The 23,604-nt window shown below is 40.8% G+C and overlaps 1 protein-coding gene across 3 annotated transcripts in view; it reads right to left on the bottom strand.

The window, feature by feature from the left end:
• FNDC3B (fibronectin type III domain containing 3B) overlaps positions 1-23,604 on the bottom strand; it is a 352,800-nt gene that overhangs the window by 257,419 nt on the left and 71,777 nt on the right. For all 3 annotated transcript variants that reach the window (XM_043875197.1, XM_043875198.1, XM_043875199.1), the window contains exon 2: positions 19,468-19,606. In XM_043875197.1, the coding sequence (XP_043731132.1) occupies positions 19,468-19,578 (111 nt within the window). In that variant the 5' untranslated portion in view covers positions 19,579-19,606. The remainder of the gene's footprint in view (positions 1-19,467; positions 19,607-23,604) is intronic.

Below are 23,604 nucleotides of genomic sequence, written 5' to 3'. Positions count from 1 at the left end.
TATAATAATAAATATAAGCGGATGTATGTAGTTCAAACCTGTGTTGTTCAAGGGTAAACTGTATATTCAAATGAGCTCAGTAACTGCATTTCATGAAGTAAGTATCCTTAGAAGAATTACTACTCTGTGGTTTAGTCACTAAGCCATGTCCGACTCCTGCGACCCCATGGAATATAGCTCACCAGGCTCCTCTGTCCTCTGTCCATGGGATTTCCCAGGCAAGAATACTGGAGTGGGTTGCCATTTCCTTCTCCAATTACTACTCTACTTCTTCTTAATTCAGCAAATACTGATGAGTGCCCAGAATAGGTGAGGCAGTCCATCAGGCCACAAAATAGACTTCAACAACACAAAGTTCTCCCTACCTCGCAGGATGACAAACGGGAACTTGCATGGGATGGGAGTAAGGAATTGTTAGGGGAAGCACACTGATTGAAACCGCCCACCCTGGCCAGGCACCATAGTAACCATTTACATGAGTTGTTTTCTGACAGGAGATCCTGATAACCAATACGAACTAATAAGCCACCACCAACCGGAACAGTTCAGGAAAGGTCAAAAGGAAACACCGAGTGTCTGTCCACTTCCCAGAATCCCTCTTGCTAGCATCCATCTTGGCTGAGCGATGCGTGTGCCACCAGGAAAGACTCTGAATTAGAATGATTGGCCAAAGACTACCCGGAAACGAATCCCATCACCATAAAACCCAAGACTGCGAGCCACTCGGCAGAGCAGTTCTCCTGGGTTCCCTTCCCCTCCTGCTCGCCACCCGGGTGCCCTTTCCCAATAAAATCTCTTGCTTTGTCAGCACATGTGTCTCCTCGGACAATTCATTTCCGAGTGTTAGACAAGAGCCCAGTTTCGGGCCCTGGAAGGGATCCCCCTTCCTACAACAGAATGACTTAAGTGAAAGAAAACATTTACAGATAGTGACAAGGGCTACGAAGAAAACAATGGCAGCTTGTAAGAAGTTATACATTTCTACTCCCTTTAAATGTGTTGTGCCCTGAATAAAGAGATTCTATTACCAAAAAAGCTGTTAGCCAAGAATAAAAGTATAGCACTAACTTAGGTGTGAAAAATGCAGGATGTAATATAGATGGCCCAAACTAGGTTCAAAGCCTCTTTTAAGACAGCCACAAATGCCTGAATCTAAAGTTTCAACTACAGGACTTTTCAGATAAAAGTCAAAAACAAAAAAGACCAAAAATGTGAGTGTAGGTGTAACTTTTCCCCGGCTAAGAGTAACAGTCACCAAATATCCCTGAGCAGCTGGAGCAGCGTTACATTTATTTAAACAAACCTGTTTCATTTTATTGATTCCTGGTAACTCAGCTGGTAAAGAATCAGCCTGCAATGCAGGGGACTCCACTTCGAATCCTGGGTCAGAAAGATCCTCTGGAGAATATATTTTCACAGCGTTATTGAGTATCCAAAAGATAATTCTTCCTGCTTTAGCTGAAATAATTATGTTCTCAGGAGAACAAAATTTGGCTCCTGTCATCACCATTTCAGGGTCAATTCTTATTAAAAATATCCACCACATGAGGTAAAACCACTTCCTACCCCTCAATTCCATCCACGCACCCCATATCTCCCAGCTGGGCTCTGGCCACACTGATGGGGAGTCAGCAATTTGGACCACTTTTCATCTGATGTGCTTTGCACACTAAATCTTGCATGTCATCCTGCGTTTAGAGCCAGCTACCTCATGTCTGGTTTTTGGTTGGCTGACGCAGAGCAACGTGATCCACACTGACGTGCTAACTGATGTCACACCCCTGGCTCAGACGGTAAAGAATCTGCCCGTAATGTGGGAGACCCAGGTTTGATCCCTGGGTCCAGTAGATCCCCCGGAAAAGGGGATGGCAACCCAGTCCAGTATTCTTGTCTGGAGAATTTCACAGATGGAGGAGCCTGGCGGGCTATACTCCATAGGGTCATATGGGTGACTAACACACTTCTCTGGTAAACTGTGCACTGAACCTCATAGACAACCCTACTGTGGGAATCTCAAGGCTGCTGAAGAACCATATTTAACTGCCTACATTCCCAGTATTCTACCATTTTTAAAACTCATTTCGATGCTGGCCATGTGATTCACTGAACACTGCTCTTTCCCCACTAAGACATAATCAAGAAATAACGTGCCCATGAAGAATGTTCTCATTCCTATAACTAATAGAAAATCAGTTCCCAATATTTTGTCTTTAAACATTCTACAGTTAACTTTTCTTATTACTATTGCCTTATATCTTGTTCCCACTAACATAAAATTAGAAATGAGTACAAATATGTAATGTTCTATGGTTTTAGAAAGACTCTGAGTTAGAGAACTTAGCCTTTCCCTGCCTCTGCACAGAACATTATCATCACTTATTCAGGCCATGCTTTTGTACTGACTAAACTTATTTAAAACAATACCTAATGTAATTATTAAAACCCTGATCATTCAACAAATATTTGCTGAGTAGTTACTATGTGCTAGGCACTTTATTAAGCACCAATGATTCTAAGATGAGAAAGATAAAAGCCTACTCCTATTTGTGTATTAATGCAAAAGTAGAAAACACAATTAGTTGTTAAAAAAAAAAAAAAACATGATTATTTGCTATCAAGTGCTCTGGAAACTGAAGAAACCACCAAGACAGCAGGAAAAATTGTAGTTGGAAGTGACACTTAAAGGGAAAATGAGAAGATAAGCAAAAGAGCAATCACACGGCACAAGCAGTGAGCGGTTCCGTGCGTTTAGAATGACAGTGGGCTAGAGAATTCCAATGCGGCTAGAAAGGCATGAGCAAGCACCAGAGGGGAAAAGGTGAGACTGAAGAGGCAGGCCAGGCCCACCTCAGAAAAGTCTTTGTTTGCTCTGCTTGAAAGTCTGGGCTTTGTCCTGCGAGCAGAATTTTCCAGTTTGAAAGCAACATTGCTAAGTAACTATGATAGCAGGGAGAAACTCAAACATCTCTGAGATGGGAGATACAGCAAAGGTATTCATTAAACACCCAACTGTGACATAATTCAGGGGTTACACAGTTCTAAGTAAGAGTTTTCAAAGATAACCAATGGTTTAACCTTTAAATATGACTATCCAGATCACAGGGTTCGCTGCTGAAGAGTTCTGCCCGCCCTGTCCACACCACGGTATCTCTGATTACAGAGGTGAAGTCATGGGCACGGCTCTCCCAGACGTAACTCCTTGATTTTTCCTACTTCCCATCACTCTCTCTAATTCTGTTATCCGGCTGTGACTCTGTCACTTCCATTTCCACCACTCCTACCACTGATGACTGAGGGGCCTTCACAGCCTGCCCCTCTCGTGGCTCCACCTCTTCCTAGGCTTTTTCTCTCTCTTATTTCTTCCCTTTGGTTTCTTGCTCTAAAACGCTAAACACCAAAGCACTCATCAGGCAACCTAGCAGTCCTTTCCTTTACTTCAAGTCAACTCATCAATCTAACAATGGACTACGTTGTCCACCTACTATGTTGCTGGCTGATTTGCTGATCAAAAGGAAAGGAGGACAAATAGGGTTTATTACTATTGGGATAATTGGGAAACAAATTTAATTAGGAATCAAAAGAGAATCATTACTTATTCTCAAGGGTTCCAAGGTAATCATATCCCCAAAACACCTGTTCTCTGATTCCTAGATAACCCCATTTCAGACTAGTAATTCATTTTTTATATCTTTAAGCTATACTTTGCCTTTTAGCATGTCATACATACAATTTAAAAAGTTTGAAAAATTAATTTAAGGACTCAGAATTGCAGATAAGGGTTAAAAAAAAAAAAACAAGGTCATACAACCTAAAAATTATTAAATTTAAGATGAATTTTTATCACTTTCTTAAGACTACAAAAAATAAGGAAGCAATACCACATATTTCTTCTACATGTTTGTCTTCCTGCCACAACATACGTTCAGGTAAAATTACATGGCGTTCAGGCCAGATGTGTCTTCTAAGTAACACTATACTATGTACATGCTGAGGAATTAAGTCACTTTGTGCTAATCTCATTTTACTTTCAATTCACTTTTTAACTAAGAGTTTAAAAATCAATGAAGATACCAAAGATATACAGTGAGAAGAACAAATCAGACACAGAGTGGCTGAGTCCCAGCTATGCCAGGCAAGGCATTTAGCATTTCTAACCCTGCATTTCCTGCTCTGAAAAGATGAAACACCTATCTTATGTGTGTGCTCTAAAGAAGAAAGCAACCTCCAGGCAGCCTGTAGAAGGCCCTATACATAGTATATGCTCAATAAATAACTGTTCTTAATATTTCTTTCTCTTCAAATTTCTACCAGTGACGCGGCCTCTAATGAGAAAGTTTGAAGAAAAAAATGTTTGCCACATCTGCCACATTTCATGTTCTCAATAAAATCTAAAACCAGCCAATTCTCACCTCTGACCAGATTTTCTGTTTGAGAAACATTCTGGCTTTCCTTAAAGGATCACCTCGCAGCTCATTCACAGTGTCTGTTCGGCTTCCGCGGATCCCAGCAACAATAGGGACTTTGGAATCCTTTCACAGTAGTTCTGAAATCTAAGCCCTTTATATCCACAAAATGGTGTGAATTACTTGGAACTGCTTCTAATTAAGATTATCACAAGGAAAGTCAGCAATAAAATGTAACAAAGTAACACCACAGTACCTAGGATTGCCTATTAGGCACCCAGAACTCCAGGAGAGGACCCTTTTCTGACCAGTAAGCTGCCTTCTCAAAGCACGAAGGAAGAATTAAACCTGGCCAGCTTCTCTAAGAAGCATCAAGCATCTGCCTTTTTAAACACTTAAGCAACTAGTTTGAAAAGTTATCCACCATTCAATCCAGGAAAACAGAATTATACAGCAGGATACTTAAGACCATTAAAAAGTTTAAAGACACTATCCAGATTGAAGATTTCAAGGCAGACAGACTGAAAATGCTCTTCAAAAATGTACTGCTTTAAGATTTTCCTCTCTAGACTGTAGTGCCAGAGCATCGTAAGCAACTGTTATGCACTTCCACTCAGTCTTGGAAGAACGACATCCCTGAGTGCATCACATGCCGACGTGCACAAATGAACAGATTATTCCGACTCTTCCCTCACTCTGCACCCGGTCCAAATTCAGGACTGACACTAGGCTGTGCAGACAGCAAAGGAAAAATGTGACAACGATTTTCCAGCCAGCCCCTCCCTCCTCCTCGCATGCCCTCAGCACACACAGGCGCGCAGCGGATTCTATGCACGTCTCTAACTCGGGCCAGTTTATGTACCATGACATCAGCGCAGTATAATGGGCCAAGTTTAAACTCCATCTGGGACAAATAACGTCCAGGCACACTGTGACTTCTTTTGTTTATATACACTGACTAAATATGTCTTGGTGGTAAATGAACTTAAGATTTATTTCCCAAGGCCTCCAAACAATATTCTACACCCCTGAAGCACCTCCCTGCCTCCAGTGCTCTTTCCAAGGCTACCCGTAAGTGATTTTTAACAGAACACATGATTTTGAAACATATAATTAACATCTTGAGGAGAGTCAAAGTCCAAGCAGCCCTTCATCAATCTGAAACAAAGAAGATGAGGAACTCACTAGCAAAGGGGTGTGGTCTCACAGCACAAATGCTGCGTGACACCTAATTTTGTATTCCCCCTGAGAATAAGAATGAGCAGAGGTGAGACACTTCAGATATGCTCATAGAGTGATTTCTTTTTGAAGGATAAACTTAAATGATTTTTTTTTTCAATTCTGGCATTACTTAAGAGACATAATTATAAATTCAGAAATGAAAAAAAAAACCAATCTAATAGGTTCAAGTCTTATAATAAGTTTTTAGATTTAAGACACAAAAACTGTGCCTCAGGGGTGACGTAATTTTTGAATGGAAAAGAAAGGCAGGGTTTGGGAGGAAAAGAAGGCAGACAAAGGCCCTCTCCTTGTGCCCAGGCTTGACAAGCCCCTGCCTCTTCTCTCTGGTCACCACCATCTCTCAGGGGGTGCTGATCCCAGAGGAAACTGCTCCCCTATGGCTAACCTCGGGGAACGAACCATTCCCTAGGGGAAAGAAAGGAAGCTACTCTGACAACCTGGGCCTGAAATGCCTTCTTCCTCCAAACTCCATGGGTGCCTCCAGGCTTCAGACACAGTCACTCCAGCCTGGTTTGCAACTCTGAGACGCTCCAGAGCCAGATTCACTGACATCTTTCAGAGGTGATGTGAAGAAAATTTAAGGTAATGCAGGAATACTCTTCTTCCCAAGCTTTACAACTTACTACTATACAAAACCCAGTCCCATGTCTCTCCTGACTGTTTACCTGAACAAAACAACGGGGACACACCTAGTCCAAGCAATACCACCATTCCTGGTAGGACATGGGGGCTCAAATCCCAGTCCTGTGATTTGCCAGGTGCAAAGTACGTAACCTTTCTCATCTGTGGTTCTGTCTGTAAAAATGATCACCACCTTACAAGGTGTATGTTCACTGGAAGAAATAATATATAAAAGTGCTTAGCACATCATAAGCCTCAAATAGTCACTATTCATTCCCTCTACCACACAGAGAACAAAAAAATGAATATATCAAATGGAAGTCTCTTGGGGAGTTCTCTGGCAGGCCAGTGGTTGGGATTCAGCAATTTCACTGCCATGGCCCGGGTTCAACCAGGCTGAGAAACTAAGATCCCCAAGCCATACAGCACAGCAACCCCACCACCAAAAAAAGTCATTCTTTCCAATAATTTAACAAATAACTACGCAACTAAAAATTGAGCATAAAGTTGAGACAAAAACCTTCTGGTGATCAGCAAGTTTAAAAAGTAATATTTAAGTTTGAAGTAAATGCCAAAAATTTGTAGTCAGACCCTTGGCATTCTTTCAATGCCAAAAAAAGTCTGACCTTTAATATATCTTTTACATTGTTAAGACACATCTCTGGAATGTTACAAAACATGTTAGCCCACATTTCCCCCATGTTCTTAAAATAATGGTTGGAAAATGAGCCACTGCCTCCCTGCAAAGCAAAAGCCTACACCTAGTATGCTGCTTCTCTTCAAGTCTCCCTAATGGAGGCTCCTCAAAGTCCCAAGGCAGCTCGAAGCAGCATGGTATAGATGGGCAGGTGATAAAAAGTGGGAAGATTCTCAGTGCCTGACCCTGAGTAAACCACTTTAAAAATAAGAAAACAGAAAGTCTGAGAAGTAAACACCCATAGATGTGAATACCCATCTATTAAAGGATGATGCCGTCCATTACTCAATTCCACTCTCAGTTGATTCCCTGGTCTTTAAAACATATATTATTCACAGAGTATATATTAAGCCTGAGGTCTAATTTCTCAATGCAAACATTTTATGAAAAAATATGGATGCCATTCCTTTGTAATTCATATTATATTCACATTTTACACTACATTTATTTTCTGTCATGACTAAAGTTGCAAAATAAATGATAAAGAAACAGCCATTCTATAAGGATGCTTTTTATTTAGCCTTTTTGCCAAGGTGATGAGAATTAGGATGAATTTTACAATAGATGCACTCTGTCAATGCAAAACACATCAGAAAAGATAAATGAGCTGGATGACTCTGGCTAACTTAGCTACTAAACAACATCACTAACAAAAGCATGTGTGTCAGAGTTTTCCCCATGAACTAGAATGACAACTCGATATTCCAATATACTTGAAGACCAAAGAAACTTCTATCCAAGAACATGCTTCAGTGCGAATTTTTCTATCTACTTAGAAAACACAAGAACATTTTAACAACTCCTAAAAATTAGAAGTCGTGAAGCACAACCGGATAACAAGTCCATTTCTCTACACATCTAAGGTTTAGCTCAGAAGGATTCATTTCCACTTTTTTACAAACACAGCTGGTCCTTGAAAAATGCAGAGCTTAGGGGCACCAACCCTCCATGAAGTCAAAAATCTGCCTGAAACTTCTAGTCAGCCCTCTGCGTTCGCAGATCCTAGGTATCCTCAGTTGTACATCTGTAGACTTAACCAATGGTGGACGGTATAGTTCTATAATACTACTGTAAAACATAAATAAGTGTAAAGTGGATCTGTGAGGTTCAAATCTGTTATTCAAGGGTCAACCTGCCCTCTCAAAATGAAACCAAATAGCTCCTACTTTCTGCTCTCTCCACTTAACTAGTTCCCTTGTTACTTGCAAAGCAAGAACCCTTGGCAAAGTAATTTTCTAAATGTAGATGTCCAAATGCACACCTCCGATACTGCAAGGGGCAAGGAATGGGCAAAAAAGAATGGATCCAGGCCAAAGTATTCTAGTTAACGGTTGTGCTAAGCACACACTGCACATAAAACAGATACCCTCTCAGCACTGATCTACTCATGGCCTCCTACTAAAGAAAAAGGCCCAGGGCCGAGAGGCAATTCCAGTGTAGGCATGAACACTAAAGTGGCACTGAGCTGTTTCCTCTGGAGGCCCACCATAGTTCAGCTTCAATTTACTATAACACTAGAGCTGGCTGGAAAATTACTAAGGTGGGTACCCAGTTCTGGTCAATTCCAATTTAAATGTAATCTGAAGGCAGCAAAGCCCCCAAATTACCTAGATACAATACTAGGATGCTTCAGCAATGGGTTCCTTGCAAGGCTGTTTACTTTTCGCACCTGCATTTGAAATCTAGAGATTACTGTTGTTAATTTATGTAGCTTGCTCACTATTGTCCTATTTGGAAATGTAATGTAGATAATCGCTATACAGTCATATTTTTAAGTCAATCATTTGAACCAAAAAAGATGAGTCTGCCAACATAAAAATGATTATGTGCAAACATATGTCTTAACAAATTCTGGAAAAGAACAGTCCCATCTTTTTTTTCTTCTGTGTGTGTGTACATATATATATAATTTTTATCATACTCTAAGATGGCTCAGATGGTAAAGCATCTGCCTACAGTGCGGGAGACCTGGGTTCAATCCTTGGGTCAGGAAGATCTCCTGGAGAAGGGAATGGCAACCCACTCCGGTATTCTTGCCCACCCCCCACCAAAAAAGGGGGCTCCAAGAAATATTTGGGGCTTCCCTGGTGGCTCAGATGGTAAAGCGTCTGCCTGCAATGCAGGAGACCCGGGTTCCATCCCTGAGTCGCGAAGATCCCCTGGAGAAGGAAATGGCAACCCACTCCAGTACTCTTGCCTGGAAAATTCCATGGACAGAGAAGCCTGGTAGGCTATAGTCCATGGGGTTGCAAAGAGTCGGACACGATTGAGCAACTTCACCTCACTTCAAGATATATCAATGGCTATCATATCACATCCAACATGACAAATAAGCATTTTAAAAAAACAGAAATTTGAGGTTAGAAGTCTATCAGATGCAGTTTTATTCAAAGAGAAAGTCAATATAGAAATGATTTAAATAAAAATGCCTCATCTAGGTAACACGAGGGAAATTTTACATTCAAAAAAGTCTATTTTAATAAGTACCTAAGGAAAATGCAATTCTGGAGAAACTGTAGAAAACATTGTAAACACAAGTGTTTGCACATCTATCCCTTTGAACGCTGATACCCTGCATCTGTATTTAATGCCCTCTAACCAGTTTGTGAACAGTAAAACCAAGGCACCTGGTCGTTTCTTCTGCCCTTCCGACACTTTGATGAGTGTTCAATATGGCGCTGACCGGGGACTCGAATACTCTTCACCGAGAAGCAGAGGCCAAATAAAAGAACACATGGGTCCAAAGTTGTAAGGCCTATAACTGAAATCCTTCTACAGAGCTACATGAGCCAGAGTCCATACTACCTCATTTTACAAGTTATATAAGGAAAGTAGAAAACTAACAGATTTAAAATCACTTCATCAGTATGATACAATGAGTGTGCCCGAAAAGTCTTAAATAGTTTTGCTTTTAAAACCCGGTATGTGTGAGCACAAGAAACAATTACAAAGCTAAAATAAAAAGGTAAACAATTCCCAGGTTGCAAGTTCAGCTGACCACAGAGCCCAGGCAAGTTTGGGAATTGAGTTAAGTGGACAAAGGGGGCCTGAGGACAGTACTCCCCACCCAAAGTGGGCGGCTGCCACTTTGTGTCCGTCAACTGTTGCCACGTGGGATGACCAGCCCAGTCACCAGATCTCCTGGGTTTTTTAAAAAACAGAAAGATCCAGAGTTTTGTGTAAATCTTCCCATTTTTAATGATTGGCACCTAATTATTTATTTGTTAATCATAAAGCTTTTTTTTTCTTTTTTAATGCCTATATGAAAAATGTAATAGGTAGCCAGTTTTTAAGCCCTGGTTCAGATGAATTAAATTTGTTCAGTTTGTTCATCCTTCATTCATTCTGAAGGACTTACTGAATGCTACCTTACTGAATGCTACCTCAGACGCCAGGTACAGCATGACCAGGAGACAACCCTTGCTCCTCTGGAGTTTAGAGTGCAACCAGACAGTCACACACTGCAATAAGTTGAAAACAATCATAATGTTAAAACCACCACAGAGTTTTAAATTGCTGTTATTTTGCAGCGCAACCTTGCCACGCCAGTGTTTTACCTTAATCCTCTCCTTTTTGAAGGCAGCTCTATTTCTACCATTTGAAGGATACTGACTATATCTTGTATCTTATTATTATTGCCTTTGGCTAATTAAATTCTGAAGTGTCTCTCAACCCAGACAGCTCAGAGCTGTCATAATTATATATCATATGTCATAATTATTGTGAGTGCCACATATAACACCCTCCTCTGCAAGGCATCAACATTTTCCTTTATGAGACAGAGATTATACATAGGCTATGCCTTTTCGGAAGGCTTTGTAGTGAATGGAATTGGCAAACCTAAGGCAGAGAGGATTGTAAAATCAGACCACAGACCTGGAAAACTCAGACTTCTTTTTTTTTTTTTTTTTTTCACAGTTCGGAGGAAGTCCTCAGAAACGTGGGCAGCTTCCTGCACTGCTAGAAAGCACTTTGGTTAAGGTTGCTCATGGTCCTCACCTCCACAGAGTTGGAAATTGTGAGGGACAGAAGCAAGAAGCCAGGAGTGGATCACCAGACTGGATGCACAGAGGACACACAGATTCTCTAGAAAGAATACTGGATGAGCAAAGTTTCCAGAAAAGAGATTCTAGAATGCATAGATAAGTTTGCCGGGGGCATCACTAATATTAGTTCTCCACTGATTATGCTATCCCTACAGAGTATTCACATTTCACACCACAGAAACTGATTACATGATTATGCAAAGCTTGACTAACTTCCAGCATGATATCGCAATTCAGGCTCAGCCTCCCCACAGACACTCTTCCTTGCCTGGTGTGTTTTTCTGCTTGCCTCTCCCGTTCCCCACCCCCTCCCTGGATGCGCCCAAGACACTGATACACTCTGCAACCCAAGCACTTCTCCCCTGGTCTCAGTTCAGTTCAGTTCAGTTCAGTTGCTCAGTCATGTCCAACTCTTTGCGACCCCATGAGTCACAGCACGCCAGGCCTCCCTGTCCATCACCAACTCCCGGAGTTCACTCAAACTCATGCCCATCGTGTCGGTGATGCCATCCAGCCATCTCATCCTCTGTCGTCCCCTTCTCCTCCTGCCCCTAATCCCTCCCAGCATCAGGGTCTTTTCCAATGAGTCAACTCTTTGCATGAGGTGGCCAAAGTACTGGAGTTTCAGCTTCAGCGTCAGTCCTTCCAATGAACACCCAGGACTGATCTCCTTTAGGATGGACTGGTTGGATCTCCTTGCAGTCCAAGGGACTCTCAAGAGTCTTCTCCAACACCACAGTTCAAAAGCATCAATTTTTCAGCACTCAGCTTTCTTCACAGTCCAACTCTCACATCCACACATGTCTCCCCTGGTCTACCCATGTGTAAATATAGCCTTTTTCTTTTTTTCTTTTTGTAAACCACATTTTGCTCCCCAATTAGACTGCTCATTCCTTTAGGGCAAAAACAGTGTCTTATTCAGCTTTGTGTCACCAACACCTAATACAGTCCTGCAGAGAAGACAACGATAGATGCTTATGCAGATGAACAAATCTGTTATTCAGTCACTCCTTAATTCAGTCATAAATCTTACCCTCTCACTCCTCCTTTCCACCCCAAATCTCAAAGAAGAGAGGCTGACAATCTTGACACGAGAGGCCTTGTAACTGTAAGTAGTAAAGAGAATTTGAATGGCAGTTTGCAATAATAATTTTCTTTAAATATATGCACAAGTTACATGTTCCTCTTAGGTGGTGACGCTGAAGAGTCTGATCCAAAACTGCATTTCCCCATGTTGGGTTTCCCAAGCCCAACATTTGACCAGTCTAACTTTTTCTACCTGCCAGCTCAAGCCCCTGTCTCTAAATAGGGGGGTATCATAAAATGAGACGTTATCTAATATTATTCAGCAATAATATTTTAATTGCAGTCCCATTCTCACTTGAATATCCTTTTCCTGGGCAAGGCTCCCAAAAGCCATTTATTCGTTTTTCTACACCATACTGACGGTGATCCTCTTTTTGCGTCCCCCTGACATGGTGGTCGTCTATATGTTTGAAGAGTAAACCTGTGTGGTGAGAGGATCTGAACTACTGATTGCAAGAAGGAAGCTGTCAGGGGAAATGTTCTTAAGAAGCTATCAACCTGAACCAACAAGGTCACTGGACTAGTAGGAGAAGTACATTTGATGTAGAAGACATGCTGATGACAAGTACCATCTGAACATGGAACATTTTAACATATTCAATGTGCTGTCTGGAAATGTGTACTCAAAAGAATGTGCTGGGAAAACTCTGGCTGTGTATGCTGTCTGGGGGAAACAAAGGTTTTCAAAAAGTAGAAACCAAAGGGGGAAAAAACCTCACTCCCAATGAAATGACCTGCTAAATGCTGATCAACCAAAACGGGCAAAAGTCAAGTCCATTGGACAGGACTGAGGTAACTGTAACCTCCTGTCTTCCAGGGAATGTTTATTAACAGGATATCCCAGAAAAACAGTTTTCTGTTTATATTTAAGGAGATCTACTACCTGAAAAAGAGGCTTGAAAAAGAATGCTCATTAGCTGTTAATATTCAGGAAGCTAAAAAGGAAAAAAAAAAAAAGCAAAACATAAGAAATAAAAATGACAAAACATGCTCTAGGTGCTGTGTGTGTTGAATTCTTAGTTAGGACAAGGAGACATCTAACTCTATCCCCACCCCACTGACCTAATAATACGTACATGAGAAGTGTCACTAAGAATATATACAAAGTGGCTTGCCACCATCATGGAGGTCTGTCAGCGTCATAGACTAAACAAGCAAATCAGTCAATTCTATGTGAACACTCTGTTCTTAACCTAATGGTTTCCTTATTTACCTGGCAGCCACTGTAATTCTTCTTAAGAGATAATTAAAATATTAAGCCAACAAAACAAGTTGGAAATTGAGCTGATGTTTATTCTTTCATGCTCAAAACAAGCTGTTACTTCTTAAAATCTGCAAAATGTGCTGAAAGTTCATAACAAAGACAGTTAATACACTGTTAGGTTCTAAAATGTAATGTATGAAATGCAATATTTTGACTACTGAAGGACAGTCACTGTAATTTATACAGACACACACAAAAACTCAGGTGGAAACCTGAGCTTTACAACTCAAGAATAATATGTGGTTAGGCATATTAAGGGAAGTAAACTTTATTTATCTACACTGATCTATTTAGAGGTAGAAGAAATTACAGTGAGAGAAGAGGAACCAAACATGAGGAAGCACAGTTTCAGATCAGACTCTTAAGCATCACCGTCTATGAGGAAAACGTAACTTGTGCAAACGTTTAAAGAAAATTATTACTGCAAACGGCAATCCACGTTTTCTCTACTACTCACAGTTACAAGGCCTCTCGTGTCAAGATTGTCAGCCTCTCTTCTTTGAGATTTGGTGTGGAAAGGAGGAGTGAGAGGGTAAGATTACAGTGAGGGCAAGCAGAAAATAGAAATTTTTTTAAATTCAGAAAACAATAGTTAAGCTGTTCAAAAAAAAATTTTTTTTTTAAATTTTAAATAAGCTGCTCAATTTTACTTCTAGGTGTATGTATATGAGAAACAAAAACACACATCCACACAAAAATTTGTACACATACATTCGTAGAAGTATTACTCATAATAACCACAAAAAAAAAATGGAAACAATCCAAACGTCCATCAAATGATGAACACTAGAGTATTATCAGGCAATAAAAATGCTAGAAAGGACAGGCATACCTCATTTTAGTGCACTTTTTTGCTTTGTTGAGCTTCACAGATAATTGTTTTTTACAAATTGAAGGTTTAACATGGCAGCTCTGTGTGGAGTAAGTCTATCGGCGCCATTTTTCCAAAAGTATTTGCCCGCTTCAGGGTCTATGTCACATTTTGGTAATTCTTACAATATTTCAAACTTATTCATTATGGTGATCTGCAATCAAGACCTTTGATGTTACTGTATTACAAAAAGATTACGACTCACTAAAGGCTCAGATGATTAGCATTTTTTAGCAACAAACTATTTTTAAATTAAGGTATGTACCTTTTTTTAGACATGCACAGTTAAAAGTCTACACAGTATAGTGTAAACAGAATGTTTACATGCACCAAGAAACCAAAAAATTCATATGACTCGCTTTATTGCAACACTGGCTTTATTGCAGTTGTTGGAACTGAAACTCACAATATCTCCAAGATAGTCTATAGTGATACACGCTACAACATGGTCAAGCCTCAAAAACATTATGCTAATGAGAGAAGCCAGACATAAAAGATCACATATTGTATCATTTCATTTACATGAAATGTCGAGAGTAGGCAAATTACCTACAGAGACAGAAAGTAGATGAGTACTTGCCTAGGAATAAGGGAGAGAAGGGAATGCAGAGCAACTGCTACAGGGTTTCCTTCTAGGGTGATAAAAATGTTCTGAGATTAATGGTAGTCATGGTTGCACAATTCAGTGAACATAATCAATTTCATCAACTGTATATATTAAATAAGTGAATTATGGCATGTGGATTATAATTCCCTGGGGGCTCAGATGGTAAAGAATCTGCCTGCAATGCAGGAGACCTGGGTTCTATCCCTAGGTTGGGAAGATCCCCTAAAGAAGGAAACAGCTACCCACTCCAATATTCTTGCCTGGAGAACTCCATGGACAGAAGAGCCTGGTGGGGTCGCAAAGAATCGGACATGACTGAGCGACTTTCACTTCACTTCACATGGCATATGGATTATATCTCAGTAGAGCTTTTAAGTAAGTTCTTTCTACCCACCTTGTATATTTGCTACTGTTATTCTTGCTCATTTCTTTAGTTGATGATATACTTTAAATCTTCATTCATAATGAGGCTGGCTTTTCATTTTAAGAAAAGAATCATCCTTTTCCTGCTACTTACACAAAATGACAGACCTAGGTTTCAACCTTAACATGACTTCTGATAATGAAAATTAACAGTGTTTCTTGGTTAGAGCCAGAACAGAGCAGAGAATCTTGCCAAGAACTCATCTTAATTAAATCCAGAAACCAACAGGACAGAAATCAGGAGGAGGGGGGCTGAGGGGACTGAAGAGCTTTCTCATAACCGTGGTGGTTCTTTTGCATATATAGAAATGTTTAGAATGTCCTCAGCACAGCTGCAAAGTATTAAGAACATTGTAAACACATACAAGGTAAGCTTCACTAGATACACTCCTAACAGAAATGGAGAGGGAGAACCCGTGGCCAGCGGGCAGCTCTTTAGGACGGTATAGTGTGAAAACTGGCTCCAGCGTCTCTCACCCCACGGGTCTGACGGGACAGTATCTGCAAGGTCTGTCTCTAAAGTCAGCCTGGTGCCTCCACATGGTCCTTGTTAAAAAGTATTGGCCTCAAGGGACAACACAGTTAAAGTCTCAGGAAATACTATACAGACTTTTCCCTCTGGTGTGTCCCCTGCGTCCTGATCCTTTCATACAAGCCCATCCGAGCATCGTACCGCATATCCAAGCAGCAAACACCAGCAGGCGCCCCAGGCAAGAACTCAAATCTCTGGCAGTTTCTGACTCTTGGATCCTCACTTTTGGTCCCTGTTCTTTTCGGCGATCCCCTTGCTCTCCCTCTCCCCTACCTCCTCTCTGGTATTCCTCCATCATTTTTGGTTTTGCTTGTTCCTTGGATCTGCCTTCCCCTTGCGCCTTAGCCCAGGTTCCACACACAGGCCTTAAGGACTACCACAGTTAACTCTGACACAACTAAATGTTAGGACCCAAAGGAAAGAGTGAAGGCTTGAGGGAATGAGGAACACATAGAATGGGGGCTCTGGGGACAGAAAGAGGCAAAAAAGAGGCACACGGGCCACTGTCTCGGCTAAGCCAGTGACAGAGACGCAACAGCAAGGCATGATAAACCTCAGGCTGTCCCTGTTGAGAGGAATATTTCACAGTCCGCCCAATTAACAGCTGTTCCCCATTAAGGTAAATTTAGGGGTAATATCAGTCAACAGCTTGGCCCACATAGCCTAAATGCCTAAACGTCAATGCTTCTAGCACAATCAGACATATTTGCAAATTAGAAAGACAAACATTTCCTTCCAATGAGATTTGTTTACAGTAAGTGTACCCTGGTCTGACAAAGCTTGATGTTTGTGACTGTGTATAAAACAGATTAACAAGTTTTCCCATTTCTTCACTTTATAGAAAGCTTCTCAGGTGAAATCAAAACATGATCTTATTAACATATTATTACACAGTTGCTACTTAAGAGATGAGGTGGATATGTGGAGTAGAGAATACAACAAGGCCTTCCAACGAAGTCTAGCCTTTTTAGTCTTTGGTCATTTCTGGAAGCAAAGTTTACTTCTGAAGGGAAAACTGGAAAATTCTAAGGGTTCTGTATGCTGGCTTATAAACTACAAACCACTACTCTATACAAGATGAATTACAGAAACAAGGGAGAAATCATCAAAACACAAAAATGGTGCACAGCTACACAGATGGGTGGTCTCAGGTCTCCCAGGTACAAACGCAAAATGGAATCGAGATACCTGAGAGACTGGAGTTGCTTTTCAAGTTTAGTCACTTTGAATACCTTGGCCCACCTCCCCCTATTTTTGGGGGGTGGATATTAGTGGGATCTTAGTTCCCCAACCACTGATTGAGCCAGCGCCCCTAGCAGTAGAAGTGCCGGGTCTTAACCATGAACCACCAGGGAAGTCCCAACTAGCCCTTTTTTTAATCATTTTAATTAGTGCAAAGAAAGGAAACCATACACCACATGCACCTCGAAACTATTCAAGGCATTTTGAGACCTTCCCATGAGTGGCCGGAGCAGAGCAGTGGGAGGATGAGGGAGAGAGGCAAGCACAAGTCACAGGAGGCTGACCAGCTGCAGGACTGCACTCAGATTTTATCTCGGGTGAGCAGGACAGCGACACGGTACATTTTTACAGTTTTAGCAGATAGATGTGTGGCAGATGTCTTTTGGTAGGGCAAAAGTAAAAGCAGCTAGACCAGTTGAGAAGAACTGTCCTACCCCTGGAGAGCAATGTTGGGTCAGAGTCTAGAACAGTCACAGAAATGAAGCAGATGTGGCAAAATATGGTTTCAGCAATGTTCCTGAGATAAGGCCAACAGGACTCACTGATAGACTAGAATACAGAGATGAGAAGCAACAAGTGGAGACTCTGGAGATGAAGAACGACGGAGGCAAGGAAGCAGAGGCTCTATTTAGAGAAGAACTGTTGGAGCAGGGATATGAGATATAACTGGGGGCGGGTGGAGGGAGGGATGTGGAGTCAAGGAGCGGGGTTTATTTTTGTTAGGTGGGCCAGAGGGATAGCTATTTGTGTGTTTAAGATAAAAGATATAACAGTAGATTGGTGGAAATGAGCCAAGAGAGAGAACCAGGAGTCAGGAAAGGAGGTACTTCCATCAGTGGCAAGACAGGAAGAAATTTATTCAACTGACAAACATTTATTGAGCACCTATTAGACATTCTTTGCTCTTAAGAAGTTCACCATCTAGTGCAGGAGAGAGTAATATATATAAATCATTAAACAGCAAAGCAAGACCCATCAGAGGTATACACAAAGTATTAATGTACTATGCTGGATAGAATGTTAATGTACTATGACAGATGAGGTGGGGGGGAACGGCAGCAGCAGCGTACTGACATCAAATGGCCAATTAACTTATCTGAATTATTAATATATTTTGCATAAATATTTTCCAAGCAATCGTTCCCAATTCTACTTTCAATAAAACAAAGACTCCTACTTTTATGCTTCTAAAGAACTATACAAATATAAAAAGTGGCATTTATTTAGTACCAGACTGATGGAACCAGTTAGTAGTCAATTAAAACATTCAGGAGTGGAAGAAGATGGCGGAGGAATAAGACAGGGAGATGAGGGAGATCACCAGCCTCTCCACAAATACATCAAAAACTCATCAAGAAAAAAAGAAAAATTCATCAAGATATGGAACCACTCCTACAAAGCAACCTCTAGGTGACAGCAAAAGATCCCAGGCCTCCAGGGGCACAGGCTAAGCTCCCTGGAATGAGGTAGGACAAAGATAAAGACATAAAAAGGGAAGAGACAACACAGAACTTCTGGAGGGGGGCTTGTGCCCTGAGGGAGGTAAGGAATGGTGAAGGAGGAAGAGTTTCCGTGCACTGGGAAGCTCCCTCTCAGGCAGGACCAGGGGGTGCCAAAGGGGAGAGCCTGCAAAGCCGGGACCGAGAAGGCAGAATACAGAGAAAGCGCACTTCCCAGCCCATAAGCAGCTCACAGACCTTGGCCCTGATCAGATGGTGAACTTGGGGAGCTGAGAAAAAATATTAGTAATGTTATCAGAGACAATATCTGTCCCTAATAATTTTTGAAGTTTTACTTACCGTTTAAATTTTTTCCCAAGTGCTACAGGAATGAGCTCAGGAATAACTTTTCTACTCTGCAATGTTAAGTAGCTAGTGACAAGAAAGGAGTTTTACAGAAAACAAGGACTATCATTTTCACAGCAGCAGACTTGCTGCCCTGGAGCCAGGACTTGGAAGGACTGCTCCAGAAGCCAGAGTGGGTTCACACACACCTGTGTGTCTTGTTGGGGGCAGTCACCTCCTGCATGAGATCAAAACCTGGCTCAACCCCTGGGCATCCTGCTCAGGCCGTCCTGCTCTGGCCAATCAGGAAAAATCAGTCAAACACAATACACGACATGAGTAAACACGACTTTATTCCAAAAACTTGTACATATTTTCAAGATGATTCATTTCAAAAGTCACTTGTTTTTGATGCTTCAAGAATACCAGCTAGATTAGGTGAAGTTTGCTGTTCTCAAAAACTACAACTTCTGGTATTTTAAAAAATAAAAAAAAATTAAAAAAAAAATCATATAGTGATTCTACAATGGAAACGACCTCTAGAGAATGACAACGGTTCAAGATCAGAGATCTTTGAGTCTCAAAATAAAACAATTTCTGGGCTAATGTTTCCCACTTGGACAACTTAAATCCTCTCTACTGCACCTACCTGCTGAGCTGCATCTCCATTCACCAAGTGAGGCATCATGGCAACCTCTCCGTTCAGCAATGGTGGCAGTTCCAGAGGGATCTGGTCGGTCATCATCATTGTGACGTACATTCATGGAGAATTTCCCTCAACTGGCTTCCTGCAAGAAAATCACCATTTGTAAAAAGAACTCAAGACTGCAAAAATTCACCTGTAACAAGTCAGCTATTTAAGTGCACCATCATGAGGTCAGCTGAAACTCAAATTCTTCCACTTGGTGTTGGATTTAGAAGGGGTGAAGCAAAACCCAGGGTGGCTTCCCAGGTAGCTCAATTGTTAAAAGAATCCGCCCGCCATGAGGAGACCTAGGTTCAATCCCTGGGTTGGGAAGATCCCCTAGAGAAGGGAATGGCAACCCACTCCAATATTCTTGCCTGGAGAATTCCATGGACAGAGGAGCCTGGTGGGCTACACAGTTCATGGGGCTGCAAAGAGTCAGACATGACTGAACAACTAAGCACAGACAGCAAAACCCAAGAAAAACAGCTTGAAATGGGAGACCATAGACCTGAGTCTCTAAGCAGTCAAGTAAACACAACCTCCAGTTCCTCAGCCTTGTTATTTAGAAATTTATGAATAATATTAAGTCCCCTAAACCTAGAGATCTTCCTCGGAATAAAATGAGATAATTTGAGAAGATAGAAGTGTCAAATGAACATTTATCATGCTATCTCTAAGGTAATTACAGAAAAATGAAGCCAAAGAGAATGACTTCTAAGAAGTTTTTCTCTTATTAGGATCAAAATACTGTTCATAAGCAGTTACTCCAAGCAAAGGATAACTACCTACACTGCAGTTGTTGCAATTTCTGACCTTGCTATTAACTCAGTAATTAATCAAGTTCTAATTCTCTCTCTCCCATCATCTCCTTGAACTGGATTTATCCTGTTGCCTATTTACAGCTTTATTACTTGTGCCTATCTTGAACTTTCCTGTACCTAATAGTACCTACAGTACCTTGTACAGAATAAGACTTAAACGCACATTTCATGGTTTCCACAGAATAAATGATTTTCATGTAGGAATTCAAAACAAAACAAAGCCCACTTTCATTCCATAATGGTACCTGACACTACTATCTAGCTTTTCAAAAAACAGCAGGAACACAATAAATTTCTATTTAAGATTATATGTATTCTTTAAGAAGTATTTACCCATCCTTCACTTATGTCTAAAATTTTTGCCACAAAAAGTTTAATAGCATTGACAAAGGAGAATAAACAAATACACACACGCATACACTATTTTAAATCAGTTCAGAAATAAACTGCCATACAGTCCATTTTATATTTTTTCTCAATTAGTTCTCAAAAAGTTCAAATTCAAGACTTTTGGGAAATGAATCCTTTAATACTCAATATCCAAATCAGGCAAAATAGCAGGTCAAGTCTTTTAATGTCTATCTCTAAATTGTCTCAAGTGTGACAGAAATACTTCTTAAAATCTCCATTCTGAACATTAAATATATTTCCCTCCCCTCAAGCCCACCCAAAAGAAACTCCTTCCCTGGAAGTATCAAATGATGCATACAAGCCACCCAAGAGATTATAAATTTTTTATTTTAAATAGGTAAAATTTTACACTATTCATTATAACCCCATTTGGAAAAACTAATTATTTTAAGTACCAAACAACAAAGTCATGTCCCAACTAGGGAAGCACATTCTATAATAACAAGTCTTATAATTCAGTGTTAACAGTACCATCATGCTGTTTTATGAGGCAATTACTCAGTTCCTAAGCAAATAAAAGTACAAAACTCAAAACCCAATAGTTTATCCTAATGTAGGAAACAGAACTTTTTCACAGTAAAATTAACCAAGATAACTTCTACTGACACCATGAAGCCATCAACTGCTTGATTTTGAGTAGTACTACTAACAGAGTACTAATGTCCATTTCAATTTTATTTCAAATATACTTAACCCTACGCGTGCACAAGGAGACGAATGATTACTTTTCCTCAAACTGATATTACACAGGCCTATTTCTTTTTTTTTTTTTTTTTTTTAAGGCCTATTTCTTAAGCGTGGTGTTTTATCTAATGATTCTTCAACACTGGAGGCTGAATAAACAGGGCAGTAATTTACACGAGGGGTCTGAGGATAAAGCGTCTGCACATGAAGAAGCACTCCACACTCACCCCCACCTTTCCCTCACTCCTTCCCAAGGAAGAGTCCCAAAGCACTTGTTCGTGATGGAGACCGTGGCTCTGTCCTCCCCTCTGCTAAAGCAGTGAGCACCAATGCCTTCTCCCACAAGGGACAGTCCTGATCAGCTCACAGACAAGCACAAGGACGGAACCTATTCTCTCTTCATTCAGTGAACACAGGCACTGGTAGAAGGACATAACTGTGATCTAGTGAAAAAAAATTCAGGCATTCCTAACCACCCATCCCTAAGGCCAAAGAACGTCTCAACTCCAACATTAATACCTAACACTGACAATTCCAATTTTAGACACCTTCTGGTTGGCGTCATGATAAAACAATAGAATTTGCTATCATCAAAATACAGCAATCCAGCCCCACAGGCTGGCGCTCTTAAGCACAGGTGTCAGGTCAAAGTTGGGGAGTTAAACTCCAGGTTCTGCGACTGTGGGATAAAAGGATAGACCACCCCCCTAGTTCCATGAAAGTCTTATAAATGTAAGATGAGAGAAGGTGGGAACCCACACAGAGTTGAAAAAAATCCCAGAGAAACAAAGTCCGCTGGCACAGAGAAATAATTGTATTTGCTTTTAAAAATCATATAGGCAACTTTGGGCAATGCAACTATTCCATACAAAAAAAAAAAAAAATGCCTGAGTCCTATATTTCTTTCCTACTAGATGACAGATTATCCGCCTCACAGATGTGCAGTGGTTGTTGCAAATTACTGAGAGGGGAAGATGGGAAACTGTGCATAAAAAAGTCAACTATATATACAATCAACTCCTTAGACAGCATACAGTGGGAACTTATAAACGCCATGCACTCCTAGTGCCCTGACTCAACCAGCCAACAACCGTATCTTTAATCATGGAGAAAAAGGGAAGAATGAATAAAGTGAACTCTGCCATAGAGTCTCACTTCTCATAACTAAAACTGTTAATCCTCTTTACCCTAGGACACCAACTTGCTAAAAATCCAACGCCTATTTTTTAGTCCCCAAGAGGTCCACCAAAGGCAAACCAGGTTTTCTCCTGCCTACAATACAAGGTTTCTAGATCTGGATGGGGTGGTTCACACAGTCAACAATGTTTAAATACCCCTTTATACACTCCATGCACATACAGAGGATACGTTCATTTGCCTGGAATTCAAGGGACATACAAAAAAAGTAATAAATTATCTCTAGGCAAGAAAATGCCCAGCTATTTAACAAGGCAACTGCCTGGCAACCGGTCCTTAAATCATCATGGAACAGAAACCATTTAGTGCCATGGACTGTAGAAAGGACAAGAGAAAAGGCAGGAAGAAGAATTATAAAAGAATGAAAACCATAGATGCAAACATAAGACTTAGGGTACAAAGCAATACTGTACTATGGTTATTACCTAGTTTTGGTTATTTCCTAGGGATGGAGATGGGTTGGGAGGAAGTAATGACTTTCCCAAATACAAAGTCAAATGTTCAGTCTGCAAACTGGGAAAACCACTCGGCCCTAACCATTGACAGTTACAGAAGGTTAAGTCAGACCAAGAGACTGGGGAAAGCTTGCCACGTTATCAATGATTAAATGGTGACCGCTCCCCCAAAAAGTGAGTCTCCTCTGTTTTGGCTGGTAATCCAAACAAAACTACACATGTACTCAATTTAAACAGGTGTCCCTCAGTCCCACTGCTTTGAGTAGACCTGGAGAATGTGACATGCCTAAGATAGATGACCGAACTTTTTAAATGGAATTTTTAAAATGAAGCAATGAATGTGGAAGGCTTACTATCCAAAGAGTTAACTTCAAGGACCAAAAACTTTATTTGCCATGATTGTGGATGGAAATTATACATTTTCTAACTTCATTATAGAGCAGGCTGGTCCATAACTTTATTTTTTCTTAGGGACGTAGGGTCACTGTTTACAATACTGTGTTCAGTCACAACGTGATGTAGTAGGGAGT

The sequence above is a fragment of the Cervus elaphus genome, chromosome 19 (genome assembly GCF_910594005.1).
Source record: "Cervus elaphus chromosome 19, mCerEla1.1, whole genome shotgun sequence".
NCBI classification, from domain to species: domain Eukaryota; kingdom Metazoa; phylum Chordata; class Mammalia; order Artiodactyla; family Cervidae; genus Cervus; species Cervus elaphus.
Note: the sequence above shows the minus strand (reverse complement) of the source record. Positions and strands in the feature narration are given on the sequence as shown.